Below are 16431 nucleotides of genomic sequence, written 5' to 3'. Positions count from 1 at the left end.
TGGGTACAGCAGCCCCCACCATAGTATGCTTTAATTAGGCTATCAGACACACAAATTCAATCTTGAAAAGCACCAACATCTTCACATCTGCAGACCAGATGCCCTACAGCCTACTCAACAGAGAGAAAGATAGCCTACCTGATACAAACAACAGCTTTCTTCTGTCCCGGGGGGTGGGGTGGGGTGGGTAGCTGGTACTGTGCGCTGCATGCAGCTTTCCTCTCATTCCCTACGTTAGCAATCAAGTACACACTGTGCTATAGCTGGGGAATGCCTCCAATCTAGCTCACTGCCAAGACTTCCAGTTAAAAGATGTGTGCCAGACACAATCCTGACTTGCTGCAACTTGCAGGAACTAGATGTGCAGAGGGTGCTGCAGCAGCACTGCAGGCTGAAATGGCAACTATTCCAGAATAAAACGCTACATATCAGTATATGACTATTGTTACTATATGATACCTTAGATGAGCCTGATATAGTTTGTATTTAATTCTTTGCCCTTGAATTTTCCCCATATTCAGACTGTAAGTTAAATTTGCTACTTTAACAGGTCTACAAGGGGAGTGGGGTGGTGAAGGGAGGTTTCTTCAGACAGAAGCACAGCTGCAGTATAAGATGGGGCTCAAAGGGAGAGGCTATCGGTTACCATGACATTCTCTGGAAGAGGAATGGAGCTGGGATCAGATTGCCACAGGGGAGGCCCTCAGCAGTCCCTCCCTTTGAACAAGATGATGTAGGAGGCAATTAAAAGGAGACCAGAGAAAAAGAGATGCCTGTTAATTCCCTCCAGTGGCAGCTTCAATTAACATTTATCTTTTTATTTTTAGGGTCAAACTCTGTGCTGGGATTTGGATATATAAAAAGGAGTAAAATATGCTTTTTACCCTGGAGGTCACAACCTATCTCAAAACATTTATAAATAAAGTTATGACAAAACATAATACATGTTATATGATAGTTACATACCAAGATTATGAGAGTAATATGAAGAGGGAGGTCAGGAAATGCCTCAGAAAAGGTGAAGCCTGAGTTGAGAGGAGTTAATATAGCCTGGAAAAAGGCAACACGAGCAAAGGCTTAGGTCTGAAAGGGCCTAGTGGTCTGGGAATAGCCCTAGAAGTCTGGTGTGGAGTTGAAAGTATAAGACTTTCTGTATTTTTGTTTATTGATTCTAGAGAGAGAGGAAGGGGGAGGGGGAGAGGGAGAAAGGAAGGGTGGAGGGGAGAGAGGGAAGAAATACTGATGTGAGAGAAACATTGATTGGTTGCCCTTTAAGAGGGTGCCTGAATTTTTAGCTGTTACTCTCTGGCAGACAGCACCCCGCTGCTTTTCACAGCTTTTATGTGGGTACCCGTCCTTAGTTTTGGTGCTCTCTGCTGGGGGGCCTAGCTTGGAGATTAGATCCCAGAGTTCTCAGTGGCAACCCCCCACAGATGAGATCTCTCTCCAGGACTTCACTGGCTATCAGTGGGCGCTGGGCCAGCCCTTTCGCGCCTCGCCCCCTCCTACCAGTCTCTATGTGGTCTCCACTTCCGGTCCTCTGGTATCAGGGTTCTCTCCTGAGAGTTTTCCGTTGATTATTCAGGAAGTTTTTCTGTTATTTAGTTGTAATTCCAGTTTTCTCCTGGGAGCATGTCTATGCAGCATCCACTTACTCTGACTAAAAACTTTATAGAGTAGGAATATTAGTTTCCAATTCTATGGGCCAGTATTTGTGTCCAAAGAGCAATTATAACCCTATTGAAATGTGGAAATTAAGTTGCAACGCGTGGTTTTCCTCTGGGCAGGATGCAAAGGTGATTTCCTGGGTCTTTGTCCAGGTGGATTCAAGAATGGGTAGGATGTGATATGCAAAGTCAGGGGAAGAGGCTCCTGGTAGAAAAGAGAGGGAAGAACTTGGCATATGGTAAGCAATGTCCTAAAGCCAGTGTGACCAGAGAATGGCGAAGGCCGCAAAATGTGAGAGGGAGGGGCTTCCTCAAGTGGGGCTATGAAGGCATGGAAAGTCACTAGAACATTTTAAACAGGGAAATGATATGATCTGACTTGACCCTGCAATATGGAAAACAGATCATAAGGGGATCTGAGTGGAAACAAGGAAAACTGAGGATATTCTTGTGGTAGTCCAGGCAAAAGATGATGGTGGCTGGGAACAGGGTGTTAGCAGTGAAGATAAAGAATAGAAGACAAACATGAAACATATTTTGGAGATAGAAGTGACAGGATTTACTAAAAGACTTGGGGATGGGGTAGTAAGGGAGAAGGATCCAAGATGATTCTCAAGAGTTCTGGCTTTGGTAACCATGTGGATGACAATACTACTTTAGTGATATAGGGAATATAGGGAAGACCAGGTTTGGAATGACAGGAAAACCAAAATTTTCTTTTGTCATGTTAGGTTTGGGATATTTACTGTGACCTTGATAAAAGCAATTTCAACGGAGTGGTCACAAGAGAAACCAGATTGGAATAGGGTGAAAACTGAATAAAAGCCGAGAAAGTTGACACAGGAAGAAATATGGTTATAAAGGAAAATAAAAAAGCAGGATAGTAGTCGGAGGTGGATAAGAGGAATACCAGAAAGAACATAATTTGTATGTTGATGAGAACAGGTTTTTAAAGAGACGTAGGATTTGGTAATTGATTTTATTGGGAATAACAGAGAGGAAAAATCTAAGGACCATTCACCCAGGATTCTGACTATGATGCCATTATTGAGACCAAGAACATGGGAGCAAGAGCAAATTTATTTACCTCCACAGACCATATGCTTCCACAACATTGGGTAGGCTTCTTTACTTGTCAATGTCTACTGAGGGAGAACTATAAAATGTTACTGAGCCTCACTAGTCTGTACCAGTTCCTGATGTGATTAATCTCTTGATGAGGTTTAAACTTAGGGAGGAATAATTCTATGCTATTAGAATTTAGCAGCCAGGTGAACCAACTGAATAAGAATGGGCTTGTATCGGCTGAAGAGACACAAGTTATGGAAAAGGGTTCTAAATTCAGAGCTGATGGGGAAGCAATCCTACTTTTGTAATCAATATAATGAAGACTTAAAAACTGGTAACTTTCAGATAAACAGTGGAACTAACCCCCCCCCCCCAAGAAATTAATCAAATCCAAATTTGTTTATACTCTCCATGTCTATTAATAGCAGTGGTGTAACTTACTACTCCCTTATTATTTCTGATATTACAGTGAATTTCCATGGACATATTTTCAGAGACCTTAGGCCTCCCCTTAAAGAAAATTAAGTATCAGTTCTTGCAACAACCAAAGGAAATGAACTACTTCAGCTAATTCAAGGAAGTGCCTGGAGAGAAAGGCAGAAACTGCAAGAAAATAAAGGTTTTTTTTTTTAATTAAAAAAAATGCATTTTTATTGATTTCAGAGAGGAAGGGAGAGAGAGGGATGGAGAGAGAGAGAGAGAGAGAAAGCGAGAGACAAACATCAATGATGAGAGAGAATCATCGATCGGCTGACTCCTGCATGCCCCACTCTGGGGGTCAACCACAACCCGGGCATGTGCCCTTGACCGGAATGCCAACGCTCTATCCACTGAGCCAAACCAGCTAGGGCACGAAAATAAAGTTTTAACTTAATAGCCCATTCTGATGTTTGTGGTAGGCGTTTGTGGATGTAGGTAGCCATTTACAACAAATTCTAACTCTACTATTCAGCACTACGGAAAGAGATGGAATTTGGCATAACTCTCTAGGCCTAATGGTCCACAGTTATCACATCCTCAGAACAAACAATTCAACCAACTGATCCTGACTCAGAAGCCCCAGATCCACTCCATTTCCAATCCTTGCGCGTGGCCCAGTTTTCAGAAGCTTCGACACAAGGACGGGACCCGAGGAAGCCTGTTGATCCCACAAGCAGCCCAATTCACGGGTTCTGGGTGGCACAGGGGTGGGAAAAGCCTTGAGACTCTTGAGCAACTACCCCGCTTTCCTCCTCCTCCTCCCTCATGGAGCTGGGAGGGCCGGGGGGCCCCGTTCTTCCTGCATACGACTCCCCAATACCTCTTTCCTTACGGGACCAGGCCCTAAGAGCCTGGTTCCCCACCTGCCCCATTCGAGGAGCACGCTTTCCAGTCCGAACTTCACCTACCTGAAGTCCGCCGCTTCTCCGTCGCTCCAAGCCCCCCACCGAGGAAAATGGAGTCGTCAAACCGAGACTGGGAAAAGATAGTGGGGACCCACCGCCCGGACCCTCGGCCGCCGCCGCCGCCGCTGCTGCGTCAACGTGCTACGTCACTTCCTGCTCCCTGTCACTGGGAGTGGGCGGGCCATTTCTTGCTCTTTTCTCCCACCCGGCTCCTCGGGGTCTGTCCCGGTTCAGGAAGGCGGCTTTCAGCACTGAACGGGCCGATTGGAAGCAACCAGGCCTACCCGGTTCCTCGGGCCGCTCTGGCCAAAGGAACCATAAAGACCAAACCAGGACTTCTTCATTTCCTCCTCTCTATGGTTCCGCTTGTAACTTCCGGTTCCGGGGAGGGGCCAAGTTACTTCTTGGGGTTAGGGAGTCTGTGGCACAGCTAGCATGGCTGTGGTTTCGCTGCTGTTGTTCGGGGGCTTGTGGAGCGCTGTAGGAGCGTCCAATCTGGCGGTCGTTACCTGCGGTTCTGTGGTAAAGCTACTCAATACGCGCCACAACGTGCGACTACACTCACACGACGTGCGCTATGGGTCAGGTACTGTCCCCCGGGTCCGGGTGGGCTAGGAAGGCTTGGTAGGCTCCGGAGGGGGCGGGGCCTGGAGAAAGTCTTAGGGGTGTGGTCTGGGATGGTTAGGGGAGCCCTGGGAGGTTCTTGAGGCCTAGAGGCAGGGAGAATTGAGTTGTCCAAGGCATCTTTTTATTTTATTTTTTATTTAAAACTTTTGTTGTTGACACTTGTAGATGCCCCCCATTTTTCCCTCCTTTGCCCACCTCCACCCAGCCCCATCCCCACACTGTCCATGGGCTATGCATATATGTCCTTTAGCTAATCCCTTTACCTTTCTTTATCCAGTCCCCCCATCCCCCTCCCTTCTGACATTTGTCAGTCTGTTCCTTGTATCCACGCCTCTGGTTCTATTTTGTTGGTCAGTTAGGTTCCACGTTAGTGAGGTCATCTGGTATTTATTTTTCTCTGACTGGCTTATTTTGCTTAGCATAATAAGGTCCACCCATGCTGTCGCAAAGGGTAAGAATTCCTTCTTTTTTATAGCTGTATAATATTCCATTGTGTAAATGTACCACATCTTAAGAAGAAAAGCATGTGTGTATATATGTATACATATATTTTTAAAATATATTTTTATTGATTTCAGAGAGGAAGGAGGGGGGAGAGAGAGAGAGAGAGAGAGAGGGAAACATCAATGATGAGAGGGAATCATTGATTGGTTGCCTTCTGCACACCCCCTACTGGGGATTGAGCCCCCAACCTAGACATATGCTCTTTGAATAATTTAAAAAATATATAATTTATTGATTTTCTTACAGAGAGGAAGGGAGAGGGATAGAGAATTAGAAACATCTATGAGAGAGAAACATTGATCAGCTGCCTCCTGCACACCCCCTACTGGGGATGTGCCCTCAACCAAGGTACATGCCCTTGACTGGAATTAAACCTGGGACCCTTCAGTCTCAGGCTGAAGCTCTATCCACTACAGATATATATATATATATATATATATATATATATATATATACTAGAGGCCCAGTGCACGAAATTCGTGCATGGGGGGGGTCCCTCAGCCCAGCCTGCACCCTCTCCAATCTGGGACCCCTCAAGGGATGTCCAACTGCCCGTTTAGGCCCGATCCATGGGATCGGGCCTAAACGGGCAGTTGGACATCCCTCTCACAATCCAGGACTGCTGGCTCCCAACTGCTCGCCTGCCTGCCTTCCTGATTGCCCCTAACCGCTTCTGCCTCCCAGCCAGATCACCCCCTAACCACTCCCATGCCAGCCTGATTGATGTCTAACTGCTCCCCTGCCAGCCTGTTTGCCCCCAACTTCCCTCCTCTGCTGGCCTGGTCACCCCTGACTGCCCTCCCTGCAGGCTTGATCGCCCCCAACTGCCCTCCCTTGCAGGCCTGGTCCCTCCCAACTGCCCTTCCCTGCTGGCCTGATCGCCCACAACTGCCCTGTCTTGCAGGCCTGGCCCCTCCCAACTGCCCTCCCCTGCTGTCCATCTTGTGGTGGCCATCTTGTGTCTACATGGGGGCAGGATCTTTGACCACATGGGGGCAGCAATCTTGTGTGTTGGAGTGATGGTCAATCTGCATATTACTCTTTTATTAGATAGGATAGAGGCCTTGTACATGGGTGGGGGCCAGCTGGTTTGCCCTGAAGGATGTCCCGGATCAGGGTGGGGGTTCCCTTGGGGTGTGGGGTGGCCTGGGCGAGGGGCCTGTGGTGGTTTGCAGGCCAGCCACACCCCCCCGGCGACCCAAGCAGAGGCCCTGGTATCTGCAATTTATTTATCTTCTACAATTGAAACTTTGTAGCCTGGAGTGGAGCCAAGCCATTTCTGTTGGGATTTATGTATCTTCTATAATTGAAACTTTGTAGCCTGGAGTGGAGGCCTAGGCCGGCCAGGGCTGCAGAAGCTTGGCTTCCTCCATTGCCGGGGGCAACCCTAGCCTCCTGCTCTTCCAGCTCCGTGGCTGCCGCCATTTCTGTTCGAAATTATCTACCTTCTATAATTGAAACTTTGTAGCAATGAGTGGAGACCTGGGCTGGCCAGGGTGTGTGGAAAGCTTGGCTTCCTCCATCACTGGGGAAACCCAAGCATCCCTCCTGCTCTCTGTGGCCACAGCCATGTTGGTTGGTTTAATTTGCATACTCACTCCTGATTGGCTGGTGGGCATGGCTTGTGGGTGTAGCGGAGTGGTGGTTAATTTGCATGTTACTCTTTTATTAGATAGGATATATATTGATCAGCTGCCTCCTGCATGCCCCCTATTGGGGGATCGAGCCTGCAACTCCGGCATGTGCTCTGACCGGGAATGGAACTTCATGGGTCCACACTCAACCGCTGAGCCACACCAACTAGGCACCACAGCTTTTTTATCCACTCATCTACTAACAGGCACTTGTGCTATTTGCAGATCTTGGCTATTATAACTAATGCTGCTATGAACATAGGTGGTGCATAGATTCTTTCTGATTGGTGTTTTGGGATTCTTAGGATATGTACCCAGAAGTGGGATTGTTGGATCAAAGGCAGTTCCATTTTTAATTTTTTTGAGGAAACTCCATACTGTTTTCTGTAGAGGCTGCACCAATTTGCATTCCCACCAACAGTGCATTAGTGATCCCTATTCTCTACATCCTCACCAGCACTTGTTGTTTGTTGATTTATTGGTGGTAGCCATTCTGACAGGTGTGAAGTGATACCTCATTGTTCTAAGGCAGTGGTCAGCAAACTCATTTGTCAACAGAGCCAAATATCAACAGTACAACAATTGAAATTTCTTTTGAGAGCAAAATTTTTTAAACTTAAACTATATAGGTAGGTACATTGTTATTAACTTCATTAGGGTACTCCTTTAATCGCACTGTACGTGCATGCGCGCACATGGTATTTTGTGGAAGAGCCACACTCAAGGGGCCAAAGAGCCGCATGTGGCTCGTGAGCCGCGGTTTGCTGACCACTGTTCTAAGGCATCTTAATGGTAATACCAGTTTCATTCTGGTGAGCTATGTGCCAGGTACATACATTACATACATTTTTAGATTTATAACATTCCTACAAGGTAGGGATTATTGTTATCCTCATTTTACAGATGAGGAAACAGACCCAGAAATAAATGGCATGCTCAAAGCCTTGCAGCTAATGAAAGACAGAGACAGAGTTCGATCCAAATCTGTCTAGATTCAAAGCCTGCTTTCAACTATGCCAGGCCGGCACTAGTCAATTGTGGGAGAGACATACATGTAGAAAAATTACACCAAGTTCTGTATCTCTGAAGTTTTGAACTCCCAAGAACTCACTCTTTGACCATGACCCTCTGTTCTAGCTCTTTTGCATAGTAATACTTGCTCTTCAACTCTTTTCCTTTGGTCTCTTTTTATTCAAACTTTACCCTTGTAAAGAATTTAAACTAAAGCACTCACTGGAATTGGAGAGGAAACTGTTTTGAGAGTTTTTTATCATATGAAATTAAAATGCTTAGTTTGTGTTCATTTATATTTCAGCAATTATTTGTGGTTTCATTCGGCATAGATTAATGAGCTCCTATTGTGTGCCTATTATTGTTCTCGATACAGGAGATATGGTGCTCAGTCAGCAAGTTATAAGAAAACAAAAATAAACAAAAAGAAAAAAATAGTGAACTAGTGAGAAGAGAGCCATTTAAGATGACTGTTAGGTTTCTATCTTGGATGACTGATGATGCTAATAGCTAAGAGATGAAGGAGTTATTTCATGATTCTCAAAACCTGCTTGACCAGTTAGACTTGGAAAGGAACTGAGTTGTCATTGTTGGGATGTCTTAATAATCCTAGCAACCATTCAGTGAACACCTGCTATGTCTGCTTTATTACTTTGTTGTTAATCCTCAATCGAGGATATTTTCCCCCCCCTTTTTTTTTTAAAGGGAGTGGAAGGGAAGGGGGGAGGAGAGAGAGAGAAACATTGATGTGAAAGAGACATATTGAGACTGGTTGCTTCCTGACTGGGGCCAGGGATCTAACCCACAACTCAGGTACATACCCTTGACCGGGAATTGAACTGGAGACCCTTCGGTCTGTGGGCCAACGCTCTAACCATTTAGCAACACCGACCAGGGCCATTTTATTACTTTTAAATTTGATATAGTTTGCTACTTTGGATCTACTAAATCAGAATCCTGCCAACGGGAATCCAAGTTTAAAAAGCCCTCTGGGTGCTCCTGAAGTGTAGCCATATTTGAGAACCAGGATCAGTCTAGAGCTCTCAGAATAGAGATTGTGCTGAGCCTGAGATACCCAGTTAAGTACAGATGGTTCCCGCCTTAAAACATTTTTACTTTACCATGGTGTGAAAGCAATTTTAATTCAGTAGAAACCATTGAGGGTAAACTCGGATGTTTGGTATGTTAGGTATTAAATGCATTTTGACTTATGATATTTTCAACTTGTGTTGGGTTTATCAGGACCAACCCTGTCATAAGTTGAGGAGCATCTCTTCAACATCATTGTAGAGGTGGTGGTTAAAATGTGGGTAGAGTAAATGAGATTGCACAGGATGAACTGTGGTTCTCAATTTGATGTCAATTTGAATCACTTGAAAAAGTTGTTGAAGCACTTATAAATGCTTTTGTCCTGACCCCCAACAAGTATGTAAGAATGGATAGGGCCAGGGTTAGAACTCTGGGTAATCCCAAGGTTTAACGATGGGAGAGGAAGTAGAGATCATGATTAGTGAAACATGGCAGTAAAGACCAAGAGAATTGTAAAGCAATAACTAGAAATAAGGAGGAAGGGTTTCTTTGTGTGCTTGTTTAAAAAAGATATTACAAAACCATGAGCTGAGTGTAAGAAGCAATAGAGAGAAGCTGGTAGTTCAGTAGCTACAAACATTCACCCAGATATCTGTGGGATAAAACATAATGTGTTGCCCTAGCCGGCTTGGCTCAGTGGATAGAGAATTAGCCTGCGGACTGAAGGGTCCCAGGTTTGATTCCGGCCAAGGGCACATGCCTGGGTTGCGGGTTCGGTCCCCAGTGGGGGGCGTGCGGGAGGCAGCCAATCAATGATTCTCTCTCATCATTGATGTTTCTATCTCTCCTTCTTCCTTCCTCTCTGAAATCAATAAAGAAATATACTTAAAAAAAAAAGGTTGGAAAACAAAACAAAAAACATAACGTGTTAAGTGGTAAAAGGGAAGTGTCATTAAAAGGCTGTGGTCAGGCAGGGCCAAGGGACTGAAGGCAAAAGTAGGAGGAATAGGCAAGAGTATCTGGGAAATATGGAGTGCCTTTCAAGAATTGTGTAGTGAATGAGGCCGAGGGAAGAGAATATCCCTGTTGTTTATATGCAAGTGGCCTATTTGGGGGAATTTGACAGAAAATAAAGCTTTGTCGGAGACCATGTGGTAGAGGGGTCCAGTTGAACTTACCTCTTTTTTTTTTTTTATTGCAGGTAGTGGGCAGCAGTCAGTGACAGGTGTAACTTCTGTGGATGACAGCAATAGTTACTGGAGGATACGGGGGAAGACCTCCACAGTTTGTGAGAGGGGAACACCCATCAAATGTGGCCAGCCCATTCGGCTGACACATGTCAACACTGGCCGAAACCTCCATAGTCACCACTTCACCTCACCTCTTTCTGGAAACCAGGTGAGGTGGCATCCTGTGGGTCATCGCTGTTTTGTGCTTTACTCAGTTGAGTTGTTTGATATCTTCGTTCTTAGTCCTTTCTTTTCCAGGTGTAGATGTTCTCTCTTTTTAAAAATAAATGTTTTTTGGTTGATTTCAGAGAGAGGAAGGGAGAGGGAGAGAGGGATAGAAACATCAGTGATAATAGAGAATCATTGATCAGCTGCCTCCTGCCCGTCACCTACTGGGGATAGAGCCCGGAACCTGGGCATGTGCCCTGACCAGAAATCAAACCATGACCAGGATCCTGGTTCATGGGTTGATGCTCAACCACCGAGCACACCAGCCGGGCAGATGTTCTTTTTTGTGCAAACCTGGAGAACTGGCTTTGTCTCATACATGTGAAAGAAATTGTTTCCTGGTCAAAATGGAGACTTTCCATCTAGACCGAATGAGGAGGAAAGACAGAATAGGTATATGTTAGCATATCGTAAAGTTATCTTGATAAATCCTACAATAAAGAAACCTATTGGTTTCCAAACTTGCAATAAAAATTATTATTATTGTAATGATGCTGACTGACCACGTTAAGAAAATGAATTAGGTATTATGCCATTTTTTTTAAGCCGTGAGCTTTTGGGGGTTGTGGGACCCTTTAATGACTGCTTTCCACTCTCACTCTGTACTCTGTACATAGTTTTCTCTATTAGTATGATAGGTTTGCTACAGTTAATTGATAATATTGTTACATTGTTATCAACCAAAGTCCATAGGTTATTCCAGTCTCCTTAGTTTTTACTGCTATCCTTTCTCTGTTCCAGGATCCCCTCCAGGACATCACATTACATTTAGTTGTCACGTCTCCTTAAGCTCCTCTTGGCTGTGACAGTTCTCAGATTCTTTTTTTTTTTTTTTTTTACAAGCAAAAATTTATTTAGAAAGTCACAGAGATAGAAGAAGTGAGCTCTAGAAGAAATGGGCTCAGGAAACAAGTTACAGAGGCAAAAGGAGCTTAGGAGAAAGAGAGCCTCAGATTCTTTTTGTTTTTGATTACTTTGACAGTTTTGAGAGTGCTGGCTAGGTATATTATAGGGTGCTCCTTTATAGGAATTTGATGTTTTTCTTATGATTAGACTGGATATATAAAGTTTTGGAGAAAGATCACAGAGGTAAAGTGCCATTTTCATCACATCATAATAAGGATATATACTATCTACATGACTTATGACTGTTGATACTGATTACCTGGCTGAATTAGTGTTTGTCAGGTTTCTCCTGTAAAATTACTCCTTTCCTTTTCCTTTTCCTCCTGTCCATACTGTACTCTAGAAAGAAATCTTGCATAGCCCACACTTAAGAATGGAAAGTTATGCTCTTATGCTCTCCCTTTTTTTTTCAAACTGTAAGAGAAAGCTTATGTAGAAAGTCACAGAGGTAGAAGAAGTGAGCTGTAGAAGAAATGGGCTGAGGAAACAAGTTTCAGAGGCAAAAGAAGGGCCCTTGCAGCTTAGGAGAGAGACAGGGAAAGGTAACATGCCTGGGGAAGGGGAAAGGCACGGGGTTTGCTCCCCGGAAGGAGAGCACCTGTGCTTCCCCTCCTTCCGGAAGGAGTAGCTACATGATTTATTTGGAATTCTTCTGTATGGGAGATTTGTCTCTATTTATTTAATCTTTTGTTTTTATCAGTATGGACTTATGGGTGTTTATATGTATGTACTAGTATATTAAGTTAGACATGAGTTCTTAATCATGTCTCCAACTCTAATCCATTACTGCATAGATTCTAGTCTCCTCCCTTTGTTTGTAAAGTCACACTCTAACAGTGAGATATCTGGCTCCACTGTCATCCATTCACCTACTCATTCACTCCTAGTATACATACATAGTAGTAGAATTGTTCATTTTGTGCAGTTCCCTTTGCTTTAGTCTTAGTCTGACTGCTTTTTATCGTTTTACATTATATAGCTATTAGTGTATATTTAAATTATATATTTCTGAATTAATTTAACTTTTTTATTGTGATAAAAACTCTGAATATTTGGCCCTAATGGGAATGGGATTAGAAGAGGAGAGGAAGATAGAATATGCTATAATTTGCTCAATTAATATTTCTTAATTTTGTTTCATTCTTATAATTATTCTGTAAGGTGATATTGTTATCATTTTATAGAAGAGGAATTGTTTCTCACCAGGTCGTTTAAAATCTAGTTAAGGGGATAAGGCAGGAATATTTCAAGTCAAATAACAAGAGATATAAAGTATTTTAAGACTATAAATATAAAATATAAGGCAAATAAAGAGTTACTTGCAAAATTAGTGTTTGGATCATAATCTTATGGCAACTGCTTTTGTGTCCTTTATGTCCTTTATGTCTTATCTTTTTTCCACAGTATAAATTATTTACTTACTTCTAAACAACCCTGGAAAGCCTCTCATTTTTCACTTTTGGGTAGCCTTATTTTTCTTCCCATTGCCTACCTCCCCTTTTACAAGTCTATGTACCAGCCATGCTAACGTTGCTACCCTCTGTGTCTTCTAGGAAGTGAGTGCTTTTGGTGAAGAAGGTGAAGGTGATTATCTGGATGACTGGACAGTGCTCTGTAATGGGCCCTACTGGGTGAGGGAGGGTGAGGTGCGGTTCAAGCATTCTTCCACCGAGGTTCTGCTGTCTGTCACTGGAGAACAATATGGTCGGCCCATCAGTGGGCAAAAAGAGGTGCATGGCATGGCTCAGCCAAGCCCGAACAACTACTGGAAAGCCATGGAAGGCATCTTCATGAAACCCAGTGAGTTGTTGAAGGCAGAAGCCCACCATGCGGAGCTCTGAGTCTGGAGGCTGTGAGCCACTGTCACCACACAGTGTTCATAGACATCTGCTGCTGCTTCACCCTGGGATCCCTGCCACAGGTTTCCTGGGCATTGGCCATGTCACCACTGAGATGAAGATGGTCGGCAGAAAACAGTGACTGTGTTTGGAGGCGTCAGCCTTTTACAGTTGAAATGGTTATTCTCTCAGACTTGGATCTGTTCTTTTTGAGTATAAGACTTGTTGAGCCCTAACCGGTTTGGCTCAGTGGCTAGAGCGTCGGCCTGCAGACTGAAGGGTCCCAGGTTCGATTCCGGTCAAGAGCATGTTCCTTGGTTGCGGGCACATCCCCAGTAGGGGGTGTGCAGGAGGCAGCTGATTGATGTTTCTCTCTCATCGATGTTTCTAACTCTCTATCCCTCTCCCTTCCTCTCTGTGAAAAATCAATAAAAAAATATATATATATATTAAAAAAAAAAAAAAAAGACTTGTTGAAGGAGCAGGTGCTTTTAATTCCTAACTGATAAAACAGAAACTGAGAGAGCCATCTCTCCTAGCTGGGAAATTATTACTCTTCAAAAACTTGGCATCATGGATTATTAATGTGTGTGACTTTTCCCCTGCTTGTTTTCTCCAAAATGATAAAAAAGAATTTCATTGTTAGCCACTGTGTTGTCATTTATTAGGTGTGCTATTTCATGATTTGATTAATTTTTTTAATAGGTCTCTATTTTGTGAGGCAAGTTATTCCATTGCTTTTATTTTTATTTATTTTAAATATGTTCTTATTGATTTCAGAGAGGAAAGGAGAGGGAGAGAGAGATAGAAACATCAATGATGAGAGAGAATCATTGATTGGCTGCCTCCTGCATGCCCCCTACTGGAGACTGAGCCTGCAACTCAGGCATGTGACCTTGACCGGAATTGAACTCGGGAGCCTTCAGTCTACAGGCTGACAGCTCTATCCATTGAGCCAAACCAGCTAGAGCCACATGTTCTTTTTACTACACTACAGTTATGTTAGCTCTTGGTAGATAACTACTCTTTTGGGGACAAATGTAGGGATATCTTTCTCTGAATAGGTGGATAGAAAATTTTTGTTCTCTGCTCACCTCTTTTTTCCTTTCCTCTGCTGGTGAATTCCAGAAAGTTTGCTCCTATGTCCTTCAAGCATGCAGTGGTAAACGGGATTGTGCCATCTACTGGAATTTTAGTGACTAGCAGGCCTTTTTATTTTTAGAAACTTTCAGATTTTTTTCTCCTTGTTTTGTTAGGGAGTTAAGGTAGAAAACATTTCCAAAAGTTCCTGTTATACACTACTTTCCTTTTACAAAGGCTCACGTTAATATGTGATGACTTTTCGTCAAAGCAAAAATTCTTTTCAGTTTCTTTTGGTTAGTGAAAATAGGTAATAATGGCCCTTCGATGTGATTTGGTCCCCAGTAGGTGGCGTGCAGGAGGCAGCTGATCAATGATTCTCATCATTGATGTTTCTCCCCCTCTCTTCCTCTTTGAAATCAATTTTTTTTTAAAAAAGGTACTAATGAGAACTTTTGGAAAGCGGGATAGTTTACGCCATTTCAGCTTATGAAAGGTTTCATAGGCACACTCTACTTTCAGATAGCTGGGGAAACCTGTATAGATCTGTGCTAGACATGGATTTATAAGACGTGATTTCTTTGCAAGGACTTGTGTCATTAAGTTGAGACCATAAACCAGTTGAGCTTCGTTTACACCCTCTCCCCCCTATTCAGATTCAGTTGCATTGATCCCTTAAGAGCTCTCCCGAAAGTAGACAAATGATAAAATCAACATTTCAGGCTATTGAGATGATTGGGAGTAGAATGTTAACAGTCTGGGAAGAAAAAAGAAATGAAATGTTAGAAATGAGCTGACTAAAGGGAACAGAATGGACAAGAATGAGAGTAGGGAGCTGTGTTGCAAAGTACCCCTCTTGGCTTGGACAAGGTTTTCACTGAGTTGTTGGGTCTTCCCTAAAGGTTCACAGACAAAACATACCCTGATGGGAGGCTGCAGGTTATAAGGAGAATGGCAGAACTATAGTGCTTGAGGGATAAGTATGAAGTATAAAGTAACAGCGGTGGAGCCCTGGGGAAGGTGTGAAATTAGTGATGAGAGGACTAGATTAGGAAGGAAACCTGGTGGAGGGGTAAAAGCAACTTCGGGCAACCCAGGTGAAAGTTGAAATGGCGCTTTATCTGAAGGAATGGAAGAGAGTCTCAAGTAAAATATTGGAGGACGTTTATGGAGATTAGGATGTGACAGCAAAGGTTTGTGAAGTACTTATTTTGAAATCCTCAGAATTTCTTCAGCTTGTACTGTTTTAGCATCACTGTAATAGAGTTGGAAGGACCTTTGTCCAATTCCCTCATTTTATAAATAAGGAAACAGACAAAATAAAGTTGACCTGAACTCTCCATTTCATGTAATTGCTGAAGGGCAAGAACAATATTCTCTACTTCTGTGGTATCCACCTTCACTTCACTCCCAATGTGCCCAGATTGCTATGCACAGAAGACATTGAAAACTACAGCCCTGGCCGTTTGGATTCTGGATCAGGGCACATGCCAGTGATGCTCGTTCAATCACAAGTAGGGGGTGTGCAAAAGGTCGATGGATGTTTCTGTCACACATCACACATCAATGTTTCTTTCTCCCTTTCTAAAAATAAATTTTAAAAAATCTTTAAATTAACAAAACACACTCCAACGAAGAGTTCAGAATTGTGCTGCCCCCACAGTAGGTCAATACATATAGGGAGGGTGTCCCCAAAAATATATACACTCTTTAATAGCTGATAACTCAATTTTCACTCTTTTCAGGTTTAACTGATTTGAAATAATGGGTGAAGTCAGACTAAGCTTTGAACAAAGAATATTTATCCTAAAGTGCCATTAGACTTTTCTATGGAGATACATAAAATATAAAGTTTACTGTACAAAACCCGGCAACAGTTGATGAATTGAGGGTGCACAAATATCAAAGGAAATGATTCTTTAAAAAATATATACTTTTGTTGATTTCAGAAAGGAAGGGAGAAGGAGAGATAGATAGAAACATCAATGAGAATCATGGATTGGCTGCCTCCTGCACGCCCCCTGCTGGGGATTGAGCCCACAACCCTGGCATGTGCCCTTGACCGGAATCGAACCTGGGACCCCTCAGTCCTCAGGCCGACGCTCTATCCACTGAGCCAAACCAGTTAGGGCAGGAAATGATTCTTGATGTTTGAAATACTATTGCTTTGTGTTATCAGTACCTGGACCGGAACAGTCATCAGTTTGCAAAAAGGCATTGACAAA

General features: G+C 43.4%; 2 protein-coding genes across 2 annotated transcripts in view; one reads left to right on the top strand and one right to left on the bottom strand.

Annotated features, from left to right (window-relative positions):
- Window positions 1-4402, bottom strand: part of SUPT6H (SPT6 homolog, histone chaperone and transcription elongation factor) — a 33818-nt gene extending 29416 nt beyond the window's left edge. Inside the window, exon 1 of the mRNA XM_079798096.1 lies at window positions 4124-4402. The gene's annotated coding sequence lies outside the window, so the exon portion shown is untranslated. The remainder of the gene's footprint in view (window positions 1-4123) is intronic.
- Window positions 4403-4511: 109 nt separating this feature from the next.
- Window positions 4512-13771, top strand: SDF2 (stromal cell derived factor 2). The gene is made up of 3 exons (XM_079798101.1): window positions 4512-4706; window positions 10127-10323; window positions 12842-13771. Exons 1-3 carry the CDS (start codon window positions 4556-4558, stop codon window positions 13127-13129), a joined length of 636 nt encoding a protein of 211 aa, XP_079654227.1. The 5' UTR covers window positions 4512-4555; the 3' UTR covers window positions 13130-13771.
- Window positions 13772-16431: the final 2660 nt, after the last annotated feature.

The sequence above is a fragment of the Cnephaeus nilssonii genome, assembly GCF_951640355.1.
Source record: "Cnephaeus nilssonii genome assembly, chromosome: 19".
NCBI lineage: Eukaryota > Metazoa > Chordata > Mammalia > Chiroptera > Vespertilionidae > Cnephaeus > Cnephaeus nilssonii.
Note: the sequence above shows the minus strand (reverse complement) of the source record. Positions and strands in the feature narration are given on the sequence as shown.

What these genes read in the sequence shown, in the direction of transcription:
- SDF2 (XM_079798101.1), top strand. Translation starts at nt 4,556, where the DNA reads ATGGCTGTGGTTTCGCTGCTGTTGTTCGGGGGCTTGTGGAGCGCTGTA. An exon ending in CGACGTGCGCTATGGGTCAG is followed by an intron (nt 4,707 to 10,126) that starts GTACTGTCCCCC and finishes TTTTTATTGCAG; the next exon opens with GTAGTGGGCAGCAGTCAGTG. An exon ending in CACCTCTTTCTGGAAACCAG is followed by an intron (nt 10,324 to 12,841) that starts GTGAGGTGGCAT and finishes TGTGTCTTCTAG; the next exon opens with GAAGTGAGTGCTTTTGGTGA.